The sequence below is a fragment of the Rhea americana genome, unplaced genomic scaffold (genome assembly GCF_003343005.1).
Source record: "Rhea americana isolate MKP2758 unplaced genomic scaffold, rheAme1 scaffold_24, whole genome shotgun sequence".
NCBI classification, from domain to species: Eukaryota; Metazoa; Chordata; class Aves; order Rheiformes; family Rheidae; genus Rhea; species Rhea americana.
In genome coordinates this window covers 1852297-1867927 of record NW_028186357.1, presented here as the reverse complement: position 1 = coordinate 1867927, position 15631 = coordinate 1852297, and the positions used below count along the sequence as shown (strand labels likewise).

The 15631-nt window shown below is 39.5% G+C and overlaps 1 protein-coding gene across 2 annotated transcripts in view; it reads left to right on the top strand.

Moving 5' to 3' along the window:
- Nucleotides 1–15631, top strand: part of CDH13 (cadherin 13) — a 482277-nt gene that overhangs the window by 380829 nt on the left and 85817 nt on the right. For both annotated transcript variants that reach the window (XM_085306414.1, XM_085306412.1), the window contains exon 8: nt 6733–6873. In XM_085306414.1, coding sequence (XP_085162540.1) covers nt 6733–6873 — 141 coding nt within the window. The remainder of the gene's footprint in view (nt 1–6732; nt 6874–15631) is intronic.

The following is a 15631-nucleotide window of genomic DNA, read 5'->3' as shown; positions in this document are numbered from 1 at the left end:
GTACAGGCACCATAGAAGTCATTAAATTCTCTCCTGGGGACAAGTTGGCACTGGGGTGGTGCAGGAAACGGGAAGGTGCGTTGGGGCAGCGCGTGGCCTCGCGAAAAGCCAGCGCTGGGGAGAGTTGTGCCTGATGAGAAGGCTGCTCTGACCGTAACGGGCTCCTGGGCCAAATCCTCCCAAAAAAGGGACCCACAGCTGTCTTAACCCCAGACCGTCCCCTCTGACGACCTGCCTCATCTYCAGTGGGGATGGCTGGGCCTGCAGGGAAGTTTTCGTGACCCGTAAACGGGAGCGTTTGCCTACATCGGCGCCTGTAGCTATGAGGCATTTCTCTGGTGTTTATTCAGAGCTGGTRCTGGGGAGTAGACGCTCGCTAGAGCCATCAGCTGCGGCTGACAGCAGGCTTAGGTGAGACGAGCGTGGCAGGCGTAGTCCTGACACCTTCGAGTATGTAATGATAAGGGAGTCACTGCACGGGCGAAAATGAGCCTGAGACGTTACATAATAATTGATGCTTTCACATCAGAATGAAAGCTTTCCGCAGCGCTTTTAATTAGGAGGAACAACTGAGCTTTGTTCTTGCAAAAACTAAAATTATATGCAGTGGTCCAGAAGGAAAGCTGAAATGTAGCTTGTGTAAAAAATAAAGAAAAAGAATAAATAGATTTAATAACCTGTTGGGGAGAGTATTTTCCCTGGGACATTGTGATTCTTATCCTCCACTGCTRTTCAAATTTATTATAGTATTTTAGCGCTGTGGACATGGAAAGTGGTTTTTTTCCCCAAACCGAGAACATCCAGTGAGCAAATGTTGTAGATCAAAATGCCAGTCTGTTCCAAACAGATTATACTTAGGGAAATATCCTTCACTGGTAAAAATCCATGTAGAGATACTAACTTTAATGATGTTATACCCTTTTACATAATTATGGATTTTGTTCAGAATATTGAATCTTTGCTGTCTTCCCAGGACGTGCTGTTGTGGCAGAGCCTCGCTAGCAACAATAATTCAATTAGAAATCTCAGCCTAGATGGAGCTCCAGTCATTGCTCTGTRCTGGAGATTGGCTATCCCTACCCAAAGAGAAATTCCCAGTTAGTAACAAATTCTCAGTGTAAGGGTTCTCCCTTTAACGCAGTTAACGTCTGCCCCAATGCTCTGGTGCTTGCAGGTGACAGCTAAGGTAGGTGCAGGTTTGCTGCAGTAAACAAACAGGTTTTCTCTGCAGGGTTCTGATATTTCTCAAAAGAAATTCTGTCACCTCCTCGCGTTCAGCTGCCTTTCCAAAACTGATGCACATCCAATTGCAACGCCAGAGCCAGATTTGCATATACATGATTTGGGTCAAAACGGCGTCAAAAATTGTACATAAAGTTTTGGGAGCATACACATTCAGTGTCTCTATTTCCATGTAAAATAACACAAACGTATATCCATCCATATTGGGCCCATAGTYGATTACAGATTTCCTTTTGGTAGGAGACAAATACCTCTGGCCTTAGATCCAGGAAACTGTTTGTCAAGCACTTTGAAACTTTTTTTTTAGCAGCAGCTGAAGGAGAAACCTTAGTCTTCCCCTTGCTTCCAGATATACCTATGAACTCTATTTCTCTTGTGGGTAGTAGATAGGAATTGATTTTCTTCATAACAAAAGTACCTTATTACAGTGATTAAACTGGAGGCCTTCCTTTATGATATAAAAAATTGAAAATTGGTGAGCTAAAGAGGATCTGTATTACAAAGTTGTTTTGATTTTTGTATTTATCAAGCTGTAATTCAAGCTCTGAATACAAAGGCTCTGTCTGTTGCCCTTTTATGCAGCAGCAATTGGCATTTAAAATAAATGCTGATATTATAATTATAAAAGCATTATGCCTTTTAGAGCTTTTAATAGTCACATTGCTTCATTTTTTTATTCTACRTTTGTCAAAATCTTGACAACTCTGGAGCAGTGCTAGATTGTATGTTGATATTGTTACTCAACAAGAAGATYGATTATGTCTTAATAAGATGTATTCAGGCCATACTACACAGTTATCATCTGAAATGAGTGAAAGCATTTATTTAGCATGAACTGAAATTATTTAAATCCTAAGAACTTTTCTTTCTGGTTAACATTATATTATAAAGGTGTTAGTAGCAAACATGATGCTGTTGCATACTACTAATATATTAATATGTATGAATAYATAGTTTATAAATAGAATTATGAATAAATGTATTGGTGCGTGGTTATAGAAATTACTACTAAATAGCCACAAAACAGTACGCAACTCTGTTGGCAATAAGTATTAGCATAGCCTGAAAGGGTACTTAAAGCCCTGACAAGAGTTTTGAACCATCTGTACAGTGCTTGCTTCCCAGCCAGTGTTTGTTTGGATCTCAGCATCTGTGAGTACCGTCTGCGAGTTCAGGGATTTCTCATCTCTCTGGGTTTTTAGGTGAAGGACTGCAGCACCAAACCAGGGCCGAGGTGCTGGGCTGCTAAGCGCACCTTGCTCTGGAAAYGTGATTTGTAGACTCCTTACAATGAAAGGAGAGCCTTGGGAGAACAACGGAGGAAGTAAAAGCCAAAAGTAGCCTAAAATTCTGATCCTGGTCCATCTCCACATGGTACAAAGAAGATTAAGCCCTGATCCAAATTCTTTTTAGTCTGGATTCTGCTCTGCAGACAGATTTTCAAATGTCTGATAGCGTGTCAAAGGACATGAAATAATGTCCTTTTTCATTTTCTGAAAATAACTAGGTAGTTATATTGGAAAACTAGAAAGCATCATTTTAGTAAATACGTAGTCCGTGTATGATATCCAGGTTACTCTAATGGTGAGCAGGACTCCAGTTTTCAGCCGGAGTGGAGTGCTGTTCATGCATGTGCAGTCTATGTGCCAGCTTCCTAGATTGGTGCATTTTGGTCACAACCAGTTCAGGTGCCAGTGGCAAAAAGAGGTCTTTGTTACAAGAGGTTTCTCATTCTCTTCTTTCTTGTGACTCTGCATTGTTTATTTGACTTTCTTTTATATTCAAACAAAATATCTGACCAAAATTTTTGAACTTCAGAAGTTTAGCATTTCATTCTATACTAGGCACCTAAATAAATGTCTTGATTTTCAGACATGCTGAGTCTACAGCCCCTTTCAGGAGAGTGCAAGGCTGTGAATGAATTCACTGGTTCACAGTCAGTTCTGCTCAATTTAGGTGCTTAACTTCAGGAGATTGAAAAATTTGATGTGTCTGTTCTGGATGATGTTCAATGGCAAACTATACCTTTTTCATACCTTCTCCCACACCCAAATATAAAGTTGCTGTGCCCACGGAGTCTAGATAAGCAGCTAATCATTCATTGCTTGGATATGCTTCTTTAATACAGTGCCAGAGCTTGATTTCTGTTCCTCTCTCTGATGCTAATTTTTCTGATCTTCTTGAGGCCATTAAGACCTTCAGCCAGCTTCAGTCATCCACTGAGGCACTTATGCTGGAGGGCCTTGTGCTCCCTAATTCATCACTGGAGAGAAGTATGGAAATGGCTTCTCCCTCTTGAATCCATGGGCAACGTTTGGTGTGAACGGTTCAAAAGGTGGACACTTCAGTTGAGTAACTAAAGATAGGTGGAAAGAAGCCAGGCCTTAGTGAAACCGTCAGGTCCCAGAATTGCTGCACTTCCTTGCTAGATAAATAAACAAGCAGAGCTACACGGGGTCACACTGCCAAAGATTTTGCACACCTGAAGTTGCAGGGATTTGCGGAAATACGAGGGTCATGTACATAAGTGACAATTCAGAAACCGGGCATGCTTGAAAAATACTAACGGTCACCTGAGGGCCCTCAGCCTTGGGTGTAATCCTGCAAATAGTTCTGCCTGGAGCCTTCTTTCGATTCTGTGTCCGCCGTCCTGAGGACGGGGTCAGCTCCACCTGGGTTTAAATGGCAGSGTGAATGACGCTGACTGGACGCTCAGCTGCTGAAATCATCTGATCTCCCTCTCGGCGGCAGGCGAACTTTGCGGAGAGTTGCTGCATGTTTATGGATCGATGGGATAGCTAGTTGGAGAAGGAAAAGGGGGAGCCTTAAACATATCTTAGGGTCCCACTAGCAGCATAATTGCTGCTGGTGTCTGAGCGCTGTTCTGCTGCTAAACTAACAGCGCTAGAAATGCGAGAAAAGCTAAAAAAATGCCTTTCGTGCAATTTCCTCGTGTAAAGAGAGCATCTGATGGGAACACGGCTCTTCGCGCGGGTTGGGAGATGTTAGGAGTTGCTTTCTCTCGCAGAGCAAATATTTGGCGACAGAAGTAGATGTAGCAAGTGCTGCCTGGCAGCAAAGTGTGAAGTGTTCATAATGCTATGAAATACTACTCAAAATTCAATGTTTTTCACATTCCATTGCAAACTTAAACACTGGGCTCCTGTCACAGAAATTTCTGCTGCAGCAGACGCAATTTCTAGTATAAATGGGCTTTCGTTCAATAGAAAATGGGACAGTTTTCAAAGGAAGAGAAAAGGCCAAGTTATGAGTAAAAATTGGGCTTTTTCAGCAGAGGTTTGCAAACATGAAGTGATAAACGACTTTGCAAGTTTTCTATGCAACAATAACAACTTCTTAATGAAAATAATGAAAAATTTACATTTATGGGAAGGGAGAAAGGCTCTATACAGATTTTAATACATTAAAAACATTTTAGAAAAGAAATATATGAAAACTACAAATTTTGTTCAGCTTTATAATCTAAATTGGGGTTGGAGACATGTCAGCAATGTTTCTTTGCCTATGTTTATATTATGATATGAGCCAAAGTCCTCTTATGGGTTTACTGTCTTCTGAGGTGAGTTTTGTGGAATAATGTAAGAATTAAGGATTTCTTAGGAATCTCTAAGTGACAGTGGCATCCAGTTTTCTAGTAGCCCATGTATTTTTAGAACTAAATATATGTTCTGGCTTGACTTGGCAATTTTGCTTGCAATCATATTGCTTTGTATTAGGTGATTTGGTCAGTAATTGGTCTCATTGCTTTGGTCTCAGCCTAGAAATGCTTCAGGATCTAAGCAGTAAAGATTGGTACCTTCTTAGACATGCTCCAGGGAAGGTGTTGTGGTGTCCCCAGGGAGATGCACGGTGTACCATTTGGTGAAAGCTTTCAGATTAATTAGCTACATAGCAGCTTGTGTGGCCCAAGAGTTTGCTTTGTTAAGCCAGAGATGAAAAATAAATCTTTCTCAAATTTTAAATGGCATGAGGTTTATTGCTATGGGATAACCCTACCCTAGCCTCCTTGATTCTGCTTTACAATGCAGTTTATGGGTGGCAGATGGAGATTACTGTGTTGCTATATGGAATTTCACACCAGTTGTCTCCCTGCATTTTAATTCTCCCGGAAAGTGTTAGATGAAGGACATGGGACGAGTGATCTCAGAGCTGCGCAGCCTTGATTCTCATGTGTGCGGTTGGCTGGTAGAGCGGGTTGGAGATTAAAAAGGCTAACTGGCAGTGTGCTTTTCCAAACAGACCCTTTCTAGCTGCAGGACCGTAACCACTCTTTCGGGCACCAGCGTGTAGCTTTGCCCCTCATATCCAGGCTTATTTTCAAGGAAGTTTTGAAAAACCACTCCGGAGCACATGCAATATTCTTACCGTGTATCTTTAAAGGTGACCGCAGCACTTTCCCATCTGTGTCCTCCAACGACAATGCAGCACATATGGTCCTCAGGCAGATGGTTCCATATGAGGCAGTCATACAAATGGGGAAGAAAATCATTTTAATTAGGCGCCTGGTCTTGTCTGCAGTGAAGTCCATGTCAGAATTCTCCAGGAGCTGCGTGGGAGCTGGTTCTGATGCTGCTRAGAACTCCCTCCGATGGGCTGTGTTAATACCGAGTTGTCCGGTGGGCCACCAGATGTGCGTCCATGTCTGATGCGAGAGAAGCGAATTACCGCTGCAGTAGCATTGCCACTGCAGAGCTGCGGCCCCAATTTGTTTTCTCTGAAGTCGTGGCTGTCATTACGGGGAGGGAAACTGAGAATGGCTTAAGCTACAGACCTGTGCGGTTGGTGCTGTCTGGCTGTACAGTAGGTAGGCAGTCAGATAAGTGATGATGCTCATGACACGGAAGTTGGATATATCGATGTAAACCGTCAACGTTACATTAGTGTGTAAAGTACACAGGCTGTGTAGAATGACTGGGTCAGCTGTTGCCCATTTTCCCATTTTTAGAAACTGTTTTCYTGTTTCTTACAGTGAAGCAAACTTGAATTACCATTCTAAATGCTAATAGGCAGAATGCATGAGATTTAGAAAAATAAAGTRAATTTATATGTAGATTGTGACATTAGTATTTAATTATGTACCCGTCATAGCACTGATGAGGCATGCAGCTAAATATTGGTGCACTGAAGTGAAAGCATATCCTTAAAGAGTAGGTATATTTTACTTTCTTCCCTCTTCCCTAATCTGTTTAAATAACAGGATTGATTATAGACTGTTTACCAGTTTTCACCTATTATTCCTTTCTTCATGCTGTATGCCAACTCAGGTTTGTGTCATAGCAAGTGAAGCTCAGAGGAAAGCTGTGTTTCTCCTTTGTAAGGCACTAAATWTGATCCTGGATCTGTTTTTGTACTATATTTTCTCAGCTCCAATTAAGTTTTAGGGGTTTGTTTATTATTTTAATGTAAAGTAAAAGAAGTATGTAATTTGGTTGCACTTTTTTAACCTTTCCTTTTCTGTCATTTTTTCAGACTATGGAAAACCCCAAATATGAGCTGGTAATAGAAGCTAAGGACATGGGTGGCCTTGATGTGGGTTTAACTGGGACAGCGACTGCCACTATTCTTATTGATGACAAAAATGACCATCCACCAGAATTCACCAAGAAGGAGGTGAGAATTTGCCATCTGTATTCTACAAAATGTTACATGGAGCTGTGCTTGGCTTGTTTCTGAACATAAAAATATCTCTTAGTAGAAGAAAAGTAAACCTAGAGACAGCACTGGTAGRGATTATTTCTTTTTAGCAAAAGATACATTAATTTGAAAAGCTTTAATCAAAAATGCACCTTTTTTTTTTCTCTCTCATACAAATAATGTTGTAGAACCAAATGTAGCTTACGTTAACCTCAGTGGGTGAACACTGAGAAGGAGAGCACTCCAGCAGAGCACAGGGAGTCCCCCACCCCGGACCATATGCAGGTTGAGTTTCAGCTCTGTTCCTGACCCCACACCTCCCTCGTAGCTCTCTGGACTGAGCCGGACACCAGAGCATTTCCAGCTCCAAGGCCCTAATTTGTCAAACTATAACCTTGCCCTGCTGTGAAGCTTGTTTCAGCTCTTCAGACCAGCCCCAAGATCTCTAATGTTCTTTAGCATCTTTAGCATCTGTCCACATCACRTGTGTCTTTTAGCTCATTGTGATGGGCTTTCTCTGAGTTGCACCTTTCTTTTACATTAATAGATTTATACATATCATTTCCACCACAGGGTGCAACCACAAGGTAAAAATTTATGTCGAGGAGATATTATTGAGAGGTTGGCTAGTAGGATGAAGATCTGTAAATTATGTCTGCTAGTGGGAACTTCCTCCCTTTGCTCCTGAAGGGGGAAATAGAGAGTTTTCCTCCTGTCTGCATTCTCGCTAAGGGCTTTTGATGATAGGGAGCATGGATGAAAGCAACATGTTTTGTCATATCTTCAGTACTTCACCTATGAGACAGCTAGTGTTACAGTTCTGYAATGAAAACTGTAGTCCAAAAAGCTTCAAATTTCACCTACAGGTGAAGTTTGCAAGGAAAGTTTTTGCCCTGCAAGATGAATTTCATTGAATGACGCTGAAAAGCCTGGGAAAAAAAATGAAACTCAAACAAAAGATGTTCACTGCCCACAGGAGAATGTAGTACTGCTGCAGCAAAGTTTCTGGTTTCAGGCAAAACATCTACCAAATTTCCAGCTCTTCCCACACTGCTCCTTTCCCTCCTTTCCGTTTGTTATTAGTCTGGGGTTTTTGCCCTAGGCATCTGGAGAGAATTAAAGACTAGCGAGAGTTTTACCAAATAACAGCTGCATTTGGATTTTGCTATAAAATTTTCCTGAAGCTCTGCAGTTTTAAGGAATATTCCCAAAAGGTGAGAAGTAAGCACTGGGGATGCTGATTTTAAGGTAATTTTAGAAGAAGAAAATGAAAGCCTATTGTTATAAAATCTTGTTTTTCTCCTTTGGGTATGTTTTTTCTTTTCTTTGTGTGTATATATATATATATATTTATATATATCTATATATTCCTGGCCTAATTTTAGCCGTTTGACAACAGATTATTTTGAAACAAATTACTGCAATTTAACTGAAATAATTACACCTTTTATAAATGSAAATTGGATAACCAGATTAAGAAAAGAATGGAAGAGGATTAAAAAAAGCAAAAAGAATAAKAAATAAGAAACAATGGCAATTTTGCCAACAGGAATAAGMGTTTTTGCTAATCAGAGACAATAACTGTAATTATTTTCAGCAAAATTCTTTGGCCAAGAGCGTTTCAGTCACCTGAAAAGTAATGTGAAGAGCCTGATCCAAACCTTTCAAGTAAATAAGCAATAACTAAGTGGCTTTGATGAAGCTTTYAATTCTCTTTGAATTGGCCTTTAGGTCAGGCCCCTAATGCTTTGAGAGCTATTTCCTGAGAACCAATAGTTGAAATACGTATAAAGCATTATTTTAGACTTCTGGAACATAATTAACAATACTTAAGGACAAGTCAATTTATTTAGAAGCAGGAAGTAGTTGTATTCATCATCATTAATAGTGATTCATGCCATTCAGAGTACTGCATACCTGAATTTGCACACTTTCCTTGAGATTTCTCCTTTTGTAGAAATCTATTCTAATCATACATCCTGTTTGCCTTAATGGTTTTYTCTGGTAATCTGGGCTATCCTGCTAGAAAACCTGGGGGCTTGCATAGATCCAAAATCCACTGTCAGACAGTATCTATTTCTGGAGAAATTCAAAACCACTTATGGATTCAGCTCAGTCAATGCTGGTGAAAGGTACTGTCTGCTCCTGGAAATCTGGTGATTTCAGTGTAGAAATACAATAGTATTATTATAGCTGTCTTTGAAAAGTCTGATCTTATCTGTCTTTCTTACACTCTATATAACCTACATATTTTCCTATTTATACTTACCTCTTTTTTTTTTTTTAAATACATCATGACATGGTTTTGGACCTTTCACTACAATTCAGAGATGTTATTCAGAAATCTTCCCCTTGTCTTATTAAATGATATGCTTATTCTGTGCATAAAGCAGAAGTCAATCTTCAGAGGTATGGTATCAGGCCTCCTTACAAAGATTGTGTGTGCTCCATTTAAAATATGTAGTTTGGGGAGATGGAGAACATCTATTAATAAAGCTAACGCCACTTTCTTTGGTTTACTGCTTAAAGTACCTAGTTGTTTTATTTAAATATCATTCTGTGTGTGTGTTTATATTATATATATGCACACACACACACCACACACACACACATATATATATTTAAATACCAGTGCAATACTGTTGATTTGAAGAAGACTTGAAAGAAAAGACATGTTCTACAGGATACGTTCTGAAGTAGCAATCAAATACAGTAGATCTGAAGGTTTGATTTCAGGGTGCTTCTTTTACCTACTTTGGGACTGGGTGCTTTTGTATTGAGTTCTTTTAGAATTGATGAGTTCCCCCCCATCTTCCTTCTCTTTAAAGATATTTTCTAGTAGTGCAATTTTCTCTTTTATGAAAGAAATGCATATTTACTAGCTTGTGTTTTCTTCTGACAGCATAATTTCTATCTAAAATAGCTCTGCCTTTATTTGTCATTTGCTGCTGATGTAGCTTGGTTAAGCCAAGTTTTTAACGTGTTCTCTTTGTATGTAAACACAGCAGCCGACTTYGTTCCTGATCTGACACGATGAAAGCCAATTGAGTGTGTGCGACCTGGGTTCAATTCTAAATATTGTTGCACCATCACTTAACCAAAAGTCTGGGCACTCTGTTGGTACAACGCTGGGTACCCCAGGGTGTGTGCTAAATGATGTTTTGTAGAGTATGTCTTAACGTAGCTTCTTTTTCTTTGATATTAATGCCAAACTAAAAATCTGGTGATTTTTGGAGCTTTGTCCAACGTTGAAAACTAATATACACTAGCTTCTATTTCCATGAAACCTTGTATGAGTTAGCAGATGTTTCTCTGAGTCCTCAGTGCAAGACAATCTCAGCTGCGGTTGAATATGTCTCTGTTCACTGAARATGAGTTTTATCTTTTGACACTTGACCAATCTCTTCCTTTTTTTCCCTCCAGAAGCTGATTTTACTGTGTATTTTTGAAAAAAAGTTTATGGATCCATCTCTAACCAGTGATACTTGTTTGTTTACTCCTATTTACTGTATTTATTCTTTGGAGGCCAACTCCTTATATACCTGTTCAAAATGGGCTTTGTTTGGTGTTTTCAGGAAGGTCTAAATGCTCTTTTGCTCCTGTACACAGTTTTGCCAGTAGCCCCTAGTGGTTTTACGTGGATTTTGTTGGAAGAGGGAATGGCCATCCAATGTATCTCTAGTTCCTTCTGCTATTCCTGCGTAGCCCAAGTGTGCCATTCTGCTGCAGTTGTGGCCTTTGTGCCCAGGGCAAAATCCGTTGATGGTGTGTCAGGGACGTAATCACACAAGATTTTGAGCAGCCGGGCTGTGATCCAGCAAAGCACTTCCATTAGCTTCAGAGGAATTGTTTAAGCCCTTGAGGATAGAAGCATGTGCCAGGTGCTTTGATGGCTAATGTATTAGACATTGCTTTGTGGGATTCAGCCCAGTTAATTATCTTATTACTACCCCATCAGTATATACATCTCTCAAAATATCTACTTTATTTCATATATATACTTACCCCTACTGCTCATAATAGCATCCGAGCAGTGCAGAAATCCATTCAGWCATGCAAAAAATACCCTATTCCCTTTGGGGCTTTAATAATTTAATCTGAAATGCCTAAAAAGAACAATGTTTCCAAAGCTTCTCCAAAAATCCTCAGGTGAGGTAGCTAGATCTACCCTTTAAAATATCACAGTGACCGGGTTATCATGCCAGGTTTAAATTATAGAGAATGAAAATAGAAATACTTGTGAATTTAGTGACCTTTCTTCAGGAARTTTTTAAAATTTACAGTCCTATTTCTATAATATGGAAGTGTTTTAAAAATRAATGTAATGAATTATTACTGTATACAACATTTATTTTGTATCACAAAGAACATTTCCTTTCCAGCACGTTAAGGCCTTAGGCTCMGTTTTTGTTCAGTAATAAGAGGGTCCTTGTGTGAATGTAAGAGATGAAGCAAAGCAAAGAACAGGAATTGATSATTCTGAAAAATCTGATATCTCATTTGTGTTACTGCAGGATAGTCAAAACTGCTTAGGAGTGAGTTAGCTTAGACTGAGCGTATGCTAAAGGTGCTGAGAATTGTTTCTATACCCAGCACATTAAGAGAAATGAGGATGGTTTTCCTGTGTCACTTTGTTGGGACAGACCACTTKTGGTCGTGTGTGCCTACAAAGCGGTGATGTTAGAATATGGTTAATGTTGGTGAAACGTGGTGAAAGATTAGCAATATAGCGTCTACTGGGAGCCATGAGCTGGTAAATACTTCTCTTGTGCCTATTCCAGCAGGCATGGTCTGGCCTTCCTTCCCAGGAAAGGAAGACCCAGGTTGTTTCAACGTGACAGCAATATGAGTTTCACCCCTTCCAGTCTCTGCTTTCTCCTCCAAAGAAAGTAGTCCAGAGAATCCTCTTTCTAGGCTTGCATCATTCCTCAGTGGAGAAAATATGTCCAAAAATGGCATTCCACAGAGCCTGTTTGCCTCCCTCTTTTCACTTTTGTCCTGACTTCTTTAAAACATCTATTCCTAAAGGAAGAGGCTTCCATTGCTCTTCTTTAGTAGCAGATAATTTTCTTCCTTGGCGTAGCATACATTGTCTTTTCTTAGCAAATGCCATCAGGAGGAGGAGAATGAAAATTATGTAGCTTAATAGGATGATTCTTCTACTTTCTACCTCRTATCTGTCCTTCACCATAGCTTTGGGACAGTGACACATCCCTAGTCACAAATTGGGAAGTAGTGAAATCTGTCAGTGTGCTCCCAGTTTCACGTAAGAAAGAGAGAATTCATTTGGCCAGGGAGCAGTCTCATTCTTGAGACAATCTCTCATTCTGCCTCTTTCCATCCTCATCTTCAACTTCATCCATTTCTGGCATATAACGTAATAGAGAATAGAAAGTGTTCTGTCACATCAGGAGATTAAGATGTGGGAAAATACTTCACATATTTTAGATTTTATGAATATATGATCTTTGAAATGACTTTTTCAGTTAAATAAAGAAGCTTGCCTCCTGCGAACAGAATAAAATTTGTATAATTTGACAAAACATCACCACAGTGAAATTTGAGACATTTTAGTGCCGTGAGTCTTAAGTGAAAAATATGATTTGCTCACATTTTGAATACCTACTGATAAATGGTTTATAAAAGAGTAATAAATGACTAATGCGGGCTTTAATAAATGATTCATCAATTCCTATAGAGACCTGTAAGTGAATAGGTTGCTTGTCACCGTGATTTATGATGACTTCCAGCACTGTCTCCTGATTCAGTTATGCTATCCATTGGGGTAAAACAGCCCCTGGAGTCCAATATGTATCACCGTCTGCTCRTGGTTCAAAGAGAATATGAGACTTTCAGAGCACCATCTGGAGAGATTTATTTTTCAACTCAGGCTGCTGAGAAGCATGCTTGTAGCTTTGAGAGTCCCTGTTTTGATTCCTGGTACTGGCCGGATCATGTTGAAGACCAGGTACTGAACTAAAAGCACTGTTAAGGTTCCTCTTAGCTCTCTTTTCCATAATTCTGTTCCAAAAATTACTCTCTAAGACATGATATTGCTATTTTCTGTGCTAGACATATCTTACAGATGGAGATCAGATCTGCTCATTCTGTTTGCATATTTAAAAACAACAAATCTCTCTCCACCTTCTTYGGTGATCTTGAAGTCAACCCTAGTTCTTCCTGTGTTGTATCACCGAGTGAATGTCGCCCTCTGCCACTCCTGATGAATCTCAGCCTTTTCTCTGTGGGTCACACTTGTGAGCTGGACCCAGGACTCTGCCTTTGCCAGCTAATAATTCTGTTAGTGGTGCATGAAGAGAGACAGATTCCTAATCCCTTCTCTAAACCTGTTTCATTTGGAGAAATCAGTAGAGGAGCAAGAGATAATCAGCTAGGACTGCAGAGATGTGCAAAGCTAAGCAAAACTATACTGTTCTGTGACTAACAGGYGGGTCAGGAGCCTGCACGGCCAGGGCACCAGGCCTTTCTCATTTTCTGGTTGGGAGGGAAGTCGAGTGTAAACAAGGCTGGGCAGAAGGAGAAGATGAGCAGAGCTGACTGCACAGCTCAGCAAGACAGCAGTGGCACCCCAAGTCTGCTCTTCTCTGTGTTACATACTCTCTCAYAGTTGTTAGTAAACTCTGGCATCAAGAGAAGCTTCCTGATGACTGAAGATCATCAGAGATTAACTCTTTGGCCATCCGTGTGTTTCCTAGAGCTATAAACAGCCAACAAGATTTCTGAAACTTACCCATCAGAAGCCCCCTACATTAGATAGATATTTATGCTGACTGTTTAATTCAGCTTTTCATCCGCTTCATACTCTTGGAGCAGTAAACCAACACACTTGACATAGCTGAAGCTTCAAGTGCCCCAGAGTCTCCTTGAAAACATAAGAAAGATGTCACCTGGCATGTTTCTCATACATAAAAGGCATCTTTCAAAGAAAAAYTTTGCTGGTCATGGAAGATAGAGGGAAGGAAACCAAGGTGGAATTGCTATTCCTATGTTATCCTTGAAAGATGTCTGTCTCGCCTGTTCTTAAAACATGGAGGATCAAACGCCTCTTCAGTTTATTCYTGCACAAATCTTAACGCTGAGAAAATTCTGCATAATCTGATTCGAATTTMATTTCAACAATTTAAGATGATTAGATCTTCTGTTGTCCTCCTAGATAGGRAGGACAAATTAATACTCTTCATTTCTTTTTATTCTTGCATAGTCAGGGTCATGCATGGAGAAGACATGTTTGTAGCTCAAGTTATATTCTTTATTTCTTAAAATAAAGGAAAGCACTTGTTTGATACCTGTGATATTCATTTTTCCCCATAAATATTCACCTGGCGTGCTTGGTGAATACAGAAGAGCTGAAGCTGTCCCTTAATTGACTTATTTGAGTTCTTTCGTGTTTAAGYCAGGACAAAGATGTATATATGTTTCAACTAGAGTCCATTTACAAAGTATCTATTAATTTAGTTCAGAAAGTATCTATTAGTCAAATTGAAAGCTATTTATTAAATCCTTGTGAAAGGAAACCATCTAAATGGTGATTAACATTTTTTTTTTCTGAATGAAGACTGTGAGCATTCTGCACTCATTGCAAAAAATAATCACAGTATTTGAAATTTACATTGARGTTCTCATTTAAACTGTACCACTTTACGTTTAATAATTAGTCATCACTGAGTTATGTTTTGGAGTTCAAGGCATTGACAGTTTTCTTAATTGTTGTAATGTACAGAGCAGATTTTCAAGATCACCTAAGCATTTTAGGAATCTAAGTTGCTAAATGACATGCACATATAGATCCCATTAAAAAAAATTTTAAGATGTAAAAAAATAAAAGATAAGAAATTAGTGAACTTTAAAAAGGGGCATAAAAATCTAATCCCCACTGGAGTTTGAAAAGCTGGTTTTAGGAACATAGGTTGCTTTGTCTCTCAGTGCAGTTAGGATCCCACATGTCTGTCTTCCTTCTAAATCTCATCACTTTCAAATACTTTGGAAAAATGCCTGTGATCAAGAGCAACATTTGTTAGTGTTTCAGATTTGTATTGTGGTGATATCAGTCTAAGGATATCTGGATTACTTATTTAAATAATCTGGCTATCTAGATAATGAAATTATATTTTTATTATTTTTTCACTTTGTTCAATATTGTGTGTCTATTCTTATCAGAGTTAGCAGGCTCTGAGGTTTCTTATGTGATGAGAAATGCCCAGCACCACTCGGGATTGAAGTACCAATGACAGCTGTAGCAATACAAATAAGAGAGGAATAATCTTTGGGAGAGGAAGAAAAACAAACGTGTATTCTGTGCATTGAGTAAAATAGAGGACAGTTTAGCAAAAACAGTGTTTGGAAGACCGGTGTTCCCTGTACTCATCCAGATTCACAGTGTGTGCATAGTAATTTGTATTCATGTGGTTTGCAGTGAGCTATCTGCATAACCAGTGTAAGCACTTTGTTCAAGAACTTCTGCAAAATATGTTTAACACTGAGTCCATCCACTTATCACATAATTAGAGCTGGATACACTGCATAGCGGTAGGCATCAGACTTCAACATTTATCTTCACTGGTGAGGGGTGAGTTCATTGCTTTGTTTCTCGCCACCAAGGTCATGAAATACATGAAGTTGTCTATTTAATCTCCAGATAAACACATTTCGGTGGTACATAAAACAACAGAGTGCCTGCTTTATAGTCTGAAAGCAGCTGAGAAATACTTGTGTA